Consider the following 12,564-nt stretch of genomic DNA (forward strand, 5'->3'; position numbering starts at 1 on the left):
AGACTCTCAACTGCTGAGCCACCCAGGCGTCCTGAGAAGTTTTTTTTTAAAACATAGAGTTTAAGGTGGAAGATATGCTTTGATTCTTTTCTAAAACAAGAATTTTTGTTAAAGGAAGGATTGAGGGCAGCCCCCGTGGCTCAGCGGTGTGGTGCTGCCTTCAGCCCGGGGTGTGATCTTGGAGACCTGGGATTGAGTCCCACGTCGGGCTACCTGCATGAAGATTGTTTCTCCCTCTGCCTGTGTCTCTGCCTCTCTCTCTCTCTTTCTCTGTGTGTGTCTCTCATGAATAAATAAATAAAATCTTTTTTTTTAAAGAAGAATTGAGAAGACATGAACAATGATAGTAACATTCTCTTTAGACTCTCTCTACCAGGCACTGTGGTAGATTTTCCTGCATCATCTCATTTGGTCTCATGAGACACCTGAGGTAGGTGTTATTCAATGACATCTACAGATGAAGAGTTTGAGGCCCTAAGGAATTGGAGATGTCCAGCTTCACCAGGCCAGCAAGAACAAAGCTAGTCTGAGTCCCAGAGCAGGACCTTTATTCTGTCCTACCATCCTTTATAAACAGCTTTACAAGTTTTTTTTGGAGGGGGTTTATTTTTCAACCTATTCTAAGTTTCCAAAAGCAAATAAAAATCTGTCTTTAAGAAAAGTAATTTATAAAAGAAGGCTGAGTCCAGCCCACTACCAGTAGAGTGGTCAGCTGATATCTGAGGGGTTCTGGACTATGCAGTGAAAATTTTGTGAGAACAAGGCATCAAGTGTTAGGATTAGTCTACTCCTTGCCAGCTTCTTTCTCATCCCATTTGAAAAAGTCAGAATTGTATCCTCACTATGTGCAGGGCATGGTGTTAGGTTCTAGGGTTCTGTGGCAAAGAAATCTGACACAGCTCCTACTTTTATGAGATTCATTCTCTAGATAGAAAAATACTAAGTTAAATGATGATAGGACAATGTGAGAAGATATAGTACTTTGAGGGACACTTGGGTGGCTCAATGCTAGGGTGGCTACCTTCAGCTCAGGTTGTGATCCCGGGATCTGGGATCAAGTACCGCATCATGCTCCTGCAAAGAGCCTGCTTCTCCCTCTGCCTGTGTCTTTGCTCCTCTCTCTGTGTCTCTCATGAATAAATATATAAATCTTTAAAAAAGGTACAGTACTTTGAAAGGACAGAGAGTGCCCCATTCCATCTGGGATGAATTGGTGAAGGTTCCATGGAGATTTTTAATTTAATATGAGGCTTGAAGCATGAATGGGAGCTCATCAGGAAAGTGGGAGAAATATTCTGGCAGAGAGAAAAAGTAGAGTTTGAGCATAGAGGACAGAGGGCATGGGGCCTTGGAGGGAGACCAACCTGAATGAGGCAGCTTCCTTCCTTCCTTCCTTCCTTCCTTCCTTCCTTCCTTCCTTCCTTCCTTTCTTTCTTTCCTTTCTTTCTTTCTGGCAGCTTTCTAAGTGTGAAGGGGAATAAGGAGTTATAAGGCCTGAGTTGGAAGCAGGGGGAAGAGTGTCAATAGTAAAATTCAGTGGAAACATGAAAATGTGAATATCCATTCAGCAGCAGTAAAATTGGCTGCTCAGGGTGGCAATCCCTTGGGAAGAAGGCATCCCAATCCTTGGGTTTAGCTCTACCACTGGCCCATTGGCTAATGCTGTGCATGTGACTTTAACTCTCTCATCTTCGGTTTCCTTGTTTGTAAACTGGGAATGATGGTTGCTATGAGGACCAAGTCAGATGAAACATGTCATTGCTAAAATGTTAGCTCACATTTAAAATGTTGGAATCCCTTGGCAACGCCCACCAAAGCCCAGGTTTTATGGAAAATGCTGGCAAGATCTGCCTGAGCTGTTCTGTCTTCCATTCTGTCACCACAGGAAGTTCAACACTGCACTTTCTGGGAATAAGTTGAACATTTTTCTCAGGTCCTCACTGCCACTGCCATCTCCTCCCTTACTTGAGCTTCCTAGCCAATACCAGGGCTTTCAGAGCAGTGATGGTTAGTCAAGGGATACTGTTCTGCAGAGGACAGGCTACAGGATTGGGGAGAGCAAACATTCTGATGTGTGGATCTAACAGATATTACAGTTAATGTGATACATCAAAGGGCATGGTCTTAGCTGAGCCTACCAGAAGATAGCAAGATGGAGATGCTTGTTTCTGTAGAAGATACACTCAGGTCTATGGCAGTGTTTTTTGGCTTGTCCAAGATGAAGTCTTGTCTCTCTGGGCAATACTTTGAGATAAGGCTTGCTAATGCTCATATACCCATAGCCATGCAACCCTGAAGCTACAATAAAAATACCCTATATAGTTGCACCAGCCACCTTCTGTTACCTTTCACCTGGATAGAATGCCTGGGTTCTTACTACATGCTCAGTATCTTCCCACTTGGTGGGCCATAGATTATGTGATAATGCTGATCCACTGATGGATGGTCAGTGTGTGGCCTGAGGAGTTAATCATGTACAAGGTGCAGAGGAAGTTAGCATGGCTGACTCACCAGGGTCTGTACAACGTGGTGTTCATGCACATAAGCTCCTCCACTGGCCTTCACTTGTCATTATTTATTGAACTCCTTTATAGAGAGTTAATAAAAGGATTGTCTAAGCTGAAATGTCCCTTGTAAACTCTGATGACTTCAGAAGGACTGTTAGAAGATCTTAAGGTCCTTTTTTTCCCAGTCTGAAATAAGATCCACCAAGTTATGAATTGTAGCTTTGTTTTTATGATGGATTTATAGAGGACTCTATTTTGCTCTCTTGCTTTCTTGTAACATTGGTAAAATAATAAAAATTATCCTCCTTTCTTTTTTTAAAAAATATTTTATTTATTTATTCATGAGAGACACAGAGAATGGCAGAGACGTAGGCAGAGGGAGAAGCAGGCCCTCTGTGGGGAGCCCGTTGTGGGACTCCATCCCAGAACTCTGGGATCATGACCTGAGCCAAAGGCAAACCCTCAATTGCTGAGCCATCCAGGTGCCCTGATATTCCTTTCTTTTAAGAAGAAAAATCTGGAACCCAGAAGGAGTTAATTACTGGCAGCTCCTAACCTTTACAGAGACTTTACAATGATCAAGTTCTTCCGTTCCATACAACCTCATGTTATCTTCACAAAACTCGAATGGATGTCCTCTTCATCTCTCACACGAGGAAGCTGTTAGTCTCAAAGGTGTGGAGTGAGCTGACCAAGGCCACACAGAATATGAAGGGTTCAGCTTGACTTTTCCCCTGGGCTATCATTAACCCAAAGGCTGGCAGAGCCTGTTCCTTGGCAAAGGCTCAGATGTGAGTGCCCTGTGTTCCCCCTTGGGCCATGACTCTGCCTCCTTATGTTGCTCTGTGTGCCAGAACTCACCCTGAACAACATCTTGCCCCAGGGAGTGAGAGCATAGCCTGGTGGGGGTGGGGTGAGATAATGGAGGAGGGTGCAACTGGGATGACTAAAGGCTATTCTGATGTGGGGATATCAGAGAGGCTAGAGGAGGAAAACTGGAAGAGGCCACACTGGGAATGCCAGGCCAAACCCCAATACTTACAAAATGTTCTAGGAGATAAGCCTTAGTTGCCAGCTGAGATGTTTCATTCTTTTTTTAAATTTTTAAAATTTATTTATTTATTTTGGTTTCAGCAGTGTTTTTATTTATTTAAAATAATATGACATTTAGTGTAATATGTATTTGAAGCAAATGTTTTCTCTTGCACTTATGTTTTTTTAATATAAATTTATTTTTTATTGGTGTTCAATTTGCCAACATATAGAATAACACCCAGTGCTTATCCCGTCAAGTGCCCACCTCGGTGCCCGTCACCCAGTCACCCCCACCCCCCGCCCACCTCCCCTTCCACCACCCTTAGTTCGTTTCCCAGAGTTAGGAGTCTTTCATGTTCTGTCTCCCTTTCTGATATTTCCCACTTATTTTTTCTCCTTTCCCCTTTATTCCCCATCACTATTTTTTATATTCCCCAAATGAATGAGACCATATAATGTTTGTCTTTCTCCGATTGACTTACTTCACTCAGCATAATACCCTCCAGTTCCATCCACATCGAAGCAAATGGTGGGTATTTGTCGTTTCTAATAACTGAGTAATATTCCATTGGATACATAAACCACATCTTCTTTATTTAAATCCAATTTAGTTAGCATATACTGTGTTATTACTTTCAGGGGTAGAATTCAGTGACTCATCAGTTGCATATAAAACTCAGTGCTCACTACAGCATGTGCCCTCCTTAATGCCCATCATCCAAATTACCCCATTCTGCCTCCCCTCCCCTCCGGCAACCCTCCGTTTTGTTTCTAAAGTCTCATATGGTTTGCCTCCCTCTGTTTTTATCTTACTTTTTCCTTCCCTTCCCCTATGTTAATCTGTTTGGTTTCTTAAATTCCATGTATGAGGGATTCCTGGGTGGCTCAGAGGTTGAGCATCTGCCTTTGGCTCAGGGTATAATCCCAATCTGGGGATTGAATCCCACTTCAGGCTCCCTGTGAGGAGCCTGCTTCTCCCTCTGCCTGTGTCTCTGCCCCCCATCCGCCCCGACCCCGCCGTGTGCCTCTCATGAATAAATAAAATCTTAAAAAAATTCCACATATGAGTGAAATCATATGATATTTAGTTTTCTCTGACTGACTTATTTCACTTAGCATAATACCCTCTAGTTCATGGGGATCCCTGGGTGGCCCTGCCTTTGGCCCAGGGCGTGATCCTGGAGTCCTGGGATCGAGTTTCACGTCGGGCTCCCGGCATGGAGCCTGCTTCTCCCTCCTCCTGTATCTCTGCCTCTCTTTCTCTCTATGTCTATCATAAATAAATAAATAAATCTTAAAAAAAATAATACCCTCTAGTTCCATCCAGGTTGTTGCAAATGGCAAGATTTCATTTTTTTCGATGTCTGAGTAATATTCCATTGTATATGTATATACCACGTCTTCTTTATCCATTCATCTGTCAATAAATTTGGGCTCTTTCCATAGTTTGGCTATCATGGATATTGCTGCCATAAACATTGGGGTGCATATGCCCCTTTGAATCACTGTGTTTGTATTCTTTTTTTTTTAAAGATTTATTTATTTATTTATGATAGACATAGAGAGAGAGAGGCAGAGACACAGGAGGAGAGAGAAGCAGGCTCCATGCCGGGAGCCCGACGTGAGACTCGATCCCAGGACTCCAGGATCACGCCCTGGGCCAAAGGCAGGCGCTAAACCGCTGAGCCACCCAGGGATCCCCCTGTGTTTGTATTCTTTGGTTCAATACCTACTAGTGCAATTGCTGGGTCCTAAGGAAGTTCTATTTTAACTTTTTGAATAGCCTCCATACTGTTTTCCAGAGTGGCTGCACTAGTTTGCATTCCCACCAATAGTGTAAGAGGGTTCCCCCTTCTCTGCATCCTCACCAACATCTTATTTCCTGAGTTGTTCATTTTAGCCATTCTGACTGATGTGAAGTGGTATCTCATTGTGGATTTGATTTGTATTTCCCTGATGCCGAGTCATATTGAGTATTTTTTCATGTGTCTGTTGGCCATTTGTACATCTTTCTTTGAGAAATGTCTGTTCATATCTTCTGCCCATTTATTGACTGGATTTTTTGGGTTTTGGGTGTTGAGTTTGTAAGTTCTTTATAGATTATGGATACTAGCCCTTTATCTGATAAAACATTTGCAAATAGTTTCACCCATTCCATAGGTTGCCTTTTAGTTTTGTAGACTGTCTCCTTTGTTGTGCAAAAGCTTTTTATCCTGATGAAGTCCCAATAGTTCATTATCCCTTTTGTTTCCCTTGTCTTTATAGATGTGTCTTGCAAGAAGTTGCTGTGGCCAAGTTCAATAAGGATGTTGCCTGTGCTCTCCTCTAGGATTTTGATAGATTTCTGTCTCACATTTAGGTCTTTCATCCTTTGTGAGTCTACTTTTGTGTATGGTGTAAGAAAGTGATCCAGTTTCGTTCTTCTGCATGTGGCTGACCAATCCCAACATCATTTGTTGAAGAGACTGTCTTTTTTTCCATTGGATATTCTTTCCTGCTTTGTGGAAGATTAGTTGACCATAGAATTTTGAGGGTCCATTTCTGTGTTCTCTATTCTGTTCCATTGCTCTATGTGTTGTTTTTGTGCCATTACCATACTGTCTTGATGATTACAGTTTTGTAATAGACCTTGAATTCCAGAATGGTGATGCCTCTAGCTTTGGTTTTCTTTTTCCATTTCTTTGTCTATTTGGGGCCTTTTCTGGTTCCATTAAATTTTAGATTGTTTTTCCTGCTCTGTGAAAAATGCTGGTGGTATTTGGATAGGGATTGCATTGAATGTGTAGATCACTTTGGGTAGCATAGAAATTTTAACAATATTTGCTCTTCCAATCCATGAGCATGGAATGTTTTTCCATTTATTTGTGTCTTCCTCAATTTCTTTCCTAAGTGTTCTAAATAGATTTCAGAGTGCAGATCTTTTACTTCTTTGGTTATGTTTATTCCTAGGTATCTTTTGGTTTTTGGTGTAGTTGTAAAAGGGATCGATTCCTTGATTTCTCTTTCTTCTTCCTCATTGTTAGCATATAGAAATGCAACATGCTTCTGTTCATTGATTTTATTTTGCTGAATTCCTATATCAGTTCTAGTAATTTTTGGGTGGAGTCTTTTGGGTTTTCTACATAGAGTATCCTGTTGTCTGCAAAGAGCAAGAGTTTTACTTTTTCTTTGCCAACTTGGATACCTTTTACTTCTTTTTGTTGTCTGATTGCTGAGGCTAGGACTTCCAGTACTATGTTGAACAACGGTGGTGAGAGTGGGAAGAGGCGGAGAGCTCTCAGTTTTTCCCTATTGAGGATGGTATTCACTGTGAGTTGTTGTGTGTGACTTTTCTGATATTGAGGTATGTTCCCTCTATCCTTACATTGTGGAGGGTTTTTATCAAGAAAGAATGCTGATTTTGTCCAATGCTTTATCTGCATCTATCAAGAGAATCATATGGTTCTTGTCCTTTCTTTTATTACTGTGGTGTGTCACATTGATTGGTTTTACAGATGTTGAACCACTCCTGCAGCCTAGGAATAAATCTCACCTGGTTGTGTTGAATAATCCTTTTATTGTACTATTGGATCCTATTAGCTAGTATCTTGGTGAGAATTTTTGCATCTGTGTTCATGAGGGATATTCTCCTTTTTGGTGGGGTCTTTGGTTTTGGAGTCAAGGTAATGCTGGCTCATAGAAAGAGCTTGGAAATTTTCCTTCCATTTATATGTTTTGGAATGGTTTCAGATGAATAGGTATTAATTCTTCTTGAAATGTTTGGTAGAAGTCCCCTGGGGAAGCCATCTGGCCCTGGACTCTTGTTTTTGGGAGACTTTTGATTACTGGTTCAATTTCTTTGCTGGTTATGGGTCTGTTCAGGTTTTCTATTTCTTCTTGTTTCAGTTTTGGTAGTTTATATGTTTCTAGGAATTTATCCATTTCTCCCAAATTGCCTAATTTGTTGGCATATAATTGCTTATAAAATCCTCTTAAAATTGTATTTCTGTGATGTTGGTTGTGATCTGTCCTCTTTCAAAAAAAATTTTTTAAAAAATTTTTATTTTTTGAGTCATTTCCCTTTTCTTTTGATGTCTGCCTAAGGGTTTATCAATCTTGTCAATTCTTTCAAAGAAGAGCTTCTAGTTTTGTTGATCTATTTCTAGTGTTTTTTTTATTTCTATACCGTTGATTTCTGCTTTAGTTGTTATTATTTCTCTTCTCCTGCTGGATTTAGGCTTTCTTTGATGTTCTTTTTTTCCAATTCTTTTAGGTGTAAGGTTAGGTTGTACCATGACCTTTCTTATGTTCTTGTGACTGGTTCTGTAGAAAAAAATATTCTCAAATATTCTCTAGTGCAGTTTTTCTCTTAGAAATATAATACTTAATTTTCCATTACTTCCCTCATTAAAACTAGACCATGAAGCTAAGCTTTCTTGCCATGGGGAAAGCAGAACCTCAAAGAAACAAGTGACAACAAAGAGTCATACTTATGCTTCTGTGTTGCATGGTAGAGCCTTGAAAGGTATGAAGTTTCACTCTGAAGACTAATCTCTTAAGAGAGATATGGTTGCCTAGTTGTAAAACTTACTGAATAATTAATAGGTGTCAAGTAATGTCTTTAGAGTTTGCATGTGTTATTTATTTTCATGTCACTATTGTTGTTCAAGTCTTAAAGAGAAGGAAGCTGACACTCAGAGAGAGAGGTTGATTAACTTGTCTGAGGTTACTCAGCTAAGAAGTGATAGAGCTAGGATTTGGGTTTGGGTATCTGGCTCTGAGCCCCTACTTCATCACTCTGTGTCTTGTCTCATAGGTTGGTTATTGTGCTCAGGGGAGGGAATACAGCAAAGAACAAGACAATTTAGAGGGTCACTGATTGAGTCTCTTGCCTTGTGAGCCTTTGGCCCAACCTCACAAGGCTAGAATAAAGAGTACTCATCTTATGCATTAGAAAGAAAGGCAAACACGGAGAATTGTATTGCTCAAGGTAGTAGAAAGTCATAGTTGAAAGATAGAATTAGAAATCAGTTGTCTCATAACTCTCTAATGCCCTTTCTCTGCTCTAGGAGCACTTCCATTCAGCAGATTTGGGGCCAGTGCTAATGCCTCAGCAGCTAACCAAAGCTTTGCTCAGGCTGAAGTATCTCCAGAGCCCAGGAAACTGGGGGCCAAAGGATGGTATTTGGTGAAAGAGGGAAAGCAAAAACAAAGAAAACAAATTGGCTTTGGGATTTTGGTGAGACTTGTAGCCCAGATATAATGTCCCAGGCCTCAGGATAAAGGTGGATTCTGGGACAGGGAGGGTCTGTTGATGGAGTGGTTTGTGGTTGTGTTTAGAGAGGCATATTTCGAGATTTACAAATGTGGTGATGAGAAACATTATGTAGTTTGGGAATGGAGAAAGCCTCTTTTACTCAAGGCATTTAAGAAAATTATTCTTGGTAAAGAGAAGGAGAATGTTAGAAAAATAGATCCAGTATAGGGGCTGGTAATAGACTCTTCTGTTGAGTTCCCAAAGCAACTGGGTTAGAACTGGGTAAGAGAAGCCCCTTACCTGTCATAATTTATATTCTTGTTTAATGAACAGACTATCCCACAGAAGGCAGAACAGCACTGAAGTCCGTTTTTGCAATCTTCCTGTATTGTACAGAATTGAGTGCAGTTTCCAGGATCTGATCTGCAGGGTGGGGGTTCCAAGATATACTCTGGAATACATAACAGAAAAGAGAAGTGCCTAAACAATGGACTGGAGTAACATCCAGAACTCCAAAAGCCCTAGGAACTATCAGAAAACTAGCCTCCCTGATCTTCCTCCTGTAGTTATAGGGAGGTGGAATCAAATGTTGTCCTTAGCTGCTGCCTTTCTCTGAGTTCTTGGCAGGGAAAACTGAAGCTTGGGTATCTGATTGGAGACAGAGGTCAGCAGAACCCTGCCCTCATTGACAATGCAACATCCTTGCAGATCAGATACTTCATATTTGAGGAAATGAACAGTGTGTGGTAAGCAAGAGAGGGGTGTGTAGGTGCATTTGCACTGACTCGCTGTGTAGCCCCAAGTGGGTTGTACAACCTCTCACTAACAACATAGTCTGTCCTAAAGTTAACCTAACATATGTTATTTGTGTAGAGAAAGAATGAATGGGAAGGAATGTTTTGGGAAATGATAAAGACCAAACAATACACTGAAGATACTGGAATCAGAATGCTAGAACCCAAATCACATGTGAGTTCTAGGGGTAACTTATTCCGTGGGATTGAGGGTGAGTGTTTTGTTTTTATTTTTTTAATTTAATTTTATTATTATTATTTTTTGTATATTTTTTATTGGAGTTCGATTTGCCAACATATAGTATAATAGTGCTTATCCTGTCCGAGGGTGAGTATTTTGGAATAAGGTATAAAGATTGGCTTCTCTTTCTTCCCAGGTTTCTTCTGCTAAGGAAGCCAGAGCACCAGGATGTCCCATTTTCTACTATTAGAGAAGAATAAACATCTTCATGCTAATATCCCATTTCCCCCATCCCTCAGTACTTGGGTCAAAGTCAAGAATACCTCCACCAGGAGATCCTTCTGTAGGGCTCCAACTCACATTCTTATCTCTGTTCCTGAACTCCAAGGCATTAAGGATAAGTACAATTATCCCTGTTCTTGAAGCCCAGACAGGCCACAATTTTTGTACCTTGTGACTTGACCTTTCTCTGGGGCAAATGCTATAGGTGTAGTATTCTATAAGCCCCGGTTGACTTATTGCTTTGCAAGTATTTGCAATTAGAAGGGAGTCCATATGGTGTCATATTGACCTGGAAGAAACAAATGATTAATGAAGTTGGGGCTAAAACTGTGGAAGGAGCCTCGGTGTCCATAGAAAGATGAATGGATAAAGAAGATGTGGTTTATGTATACAATGGAATATTACTCAGCCATTAGAAACGACAAATACCCACCATTTGCTTCAACGTGGATGGAACTGGAGGGTATTATGCTGAGTGAAATAAGTCAATCGGAGAAGGACAAACATAATATGGTATCATTCATTTGGGGAATATAAAAAATAGTGATAGGGAATAAAGGGGAAAGGAGAAAAAATGGTGGGGATGACTGGGTGACGGGCACTGAGGTGGGCACTTGACAGGATGAGCACTGGGTGTTATTCTATATGTTGGCAAATTGAACCCCAATAAAAAATAAATTTATGAAAAAAAGAAAAAAATGAAATTGGTGCTATAATTGCAACAGCAAATGGCACTAGAGAAAAAAAGCCAAGGCTCAAATTGTTGACAATTTGGCAGAGACCAGTATACAGCACTCACCTTGGATCTCCTGGTCATCCCATGGCTCACTAGCTCAGTGCAAAAAAATTGGAACTGGTCCCCACTTTGGGGAGTTTGGGAATCAATAGGACAGTGTGGGGAAGGAGTCTGTGAGCCAGGGATCTCAGAGAGGTGGACCTTCTCAGGTTTACCTCCTCTTCTGGGTATGTGATTCCAGTCTTACAAAGACTTACCAGTCTTTCAGGGACCTTTTTGTGTTTCTCTTCAAATTTTAGTCCTTGATTCTCCAAATTTACCCTTCCCCCATTCTCTCCCATCTAGCTTAGCCTCCCTCAGCCTTACAAATGTGTGGGCCCTCTCTGAAACTCTTAAAACAGAAACTTGCCTCCTTAGACACTTGAGGTAGTACACATACCCCTCTCTGAGCCCTCAGTATTCTGAGGATGCTTTCCTCATAGAAGAGTGGAGGTATGGTGGATAATAGTTCATTTCCCATTTGGTATTGGTCAAGGTCAACATAACTGTGGTCAGCACTCTTGTTCGGTTAAGCTGGGCAATGGTGGCTGCTGAGATGGACTCTATACTTTGCCATTGGTGATAGTCACTGGTAATTGTGTAGGTACCTCTGAATGTTTAAAATGTGGAATAAAATGTAAGACTTTCATTCCTTCCTTCCCAAATATTTTCCAAGGCAGAGATTTTGTAGGTTCTGGCTTGAGTTCTACCAACTTAATTTTCTTCTCTGTTTTATTTTTAAGATTTATTTATTTATTTTAGAGAGGGGAGGAGGGACAGAGAGAAAATCTCAAGTAAACTCTCTGATGACCACAGAGCCTAACGCAGGGCTCAATCTCACAACCCATGAGATCATGCCCTGAGCTGAAACCAAGAGTCAGACTCTTAACCGACTGAGCCACCCAGGCGCTTCGGTTTTAATGCTTGAAAAGTTGGTGCAAGCATCCATGAAGAAACTAGGGCAGCAAGACTACACTGGGTGATAAGGCTGATAATATTTACAGTAGTTAATTCTTATTGAGCATTTATCATGGTCCATTAAGAGTGCTCTATGTATGCATGCATTATTTCTGTTTCTTCTCCCAACTGTCCCAGTGTCATTATATCCATTGCAAAGATAAAATCTGAGGCCCGGACACTTTGTCCAAGACCACTCAGTAAGCACACAGCAGAGATTCAAACCTGGATCTTACTGACAGTAAAACTAGGACCCTCGAACATAATACTGTATTTTTTCCATAATGTGTATCCTCAGCCCTCAGATCCTCTCATCTCTACAAATGCTGCATCCTTCCCCAGAGCCCAGACCCAGAACCTACTCATAAAATGTTGCTTGGGGCTCCCAGGCACCTGCTGTGGTGTTAAGTGAATCAATAGGAGTTGGAGAAGCAGTGCAGACTTCATGCTGCTGGCAGGATGAGTGGGTAGGTCTTGGCTGAGGCCTGCTGGATTTGACCAGACACAGCTCAGAGGACAAGAGAAAGAAGGAGGGCAAAGCAGAGGCATGCTGTGACTAGCCTTTCTTTGTGTATTCCAATGACAGACATCCAAGTTACTTCCCAACCACATCCTCCTTAGGGCCAGGTAGTATTTTCAAATCTACCCTCCTTTCGTCCTCTAATCTTGGCCTTGTTACGTCTTTCATCTGTTTGGGTCTTGTTAATGTCCTTTTACAAAATTTAAATAATCTTTCCCATGTAGAGTTCTGGCATGTCTTCATTATATTTATTCCTATGGGCTTGGACTTTAAAATT

General features: G+C 41.1%; 1 protein-coding gene across 1 annotated transcript; it reads right to left on the reverse strand.

Moving 5' to 3' along the window:
* Window positions 1–8,654: 8,654 nt before the first annotated feature.
* Window positions 8,655–12,214, reverse strand: WFDC13 (WAP four-disulfide core domain 13). Its single transcript, XM_055344291.1, has 3 exons — window positions 12,130–12,214; window positions 9,079–9,229; window positions 8,655–8,685 (listed from the first exon to the last, which is right to left on the reverse strand). The coding sequence occupies exons 1-3, from the start codon at window positions 12,212–12,214 to the stop codon at window positions 8,655–8,657; spliced, it is 267 nt and encodes an 88-aa protein (XP_055200266.1).
* Window positions 12,215–12,564: the final 350 nt, after the last annotated feature.

Source organism: Nyctereutes procyonoides, unplaced genomic scaffold (assembly GCF_905146905.1).
Source record: "Nyctereutes procyonoides isolate TBG_1078 unplaced genomic scaffold, NYPRO_anot_genome, whole genome shotgun sequence".
Classification (NCBI taxonomy): Eukaryota; Metazoa; Chordata; class Mammalia; order Carnivora; family Canidae; genus Nyctereutes; species Nyctereutes procyonoides.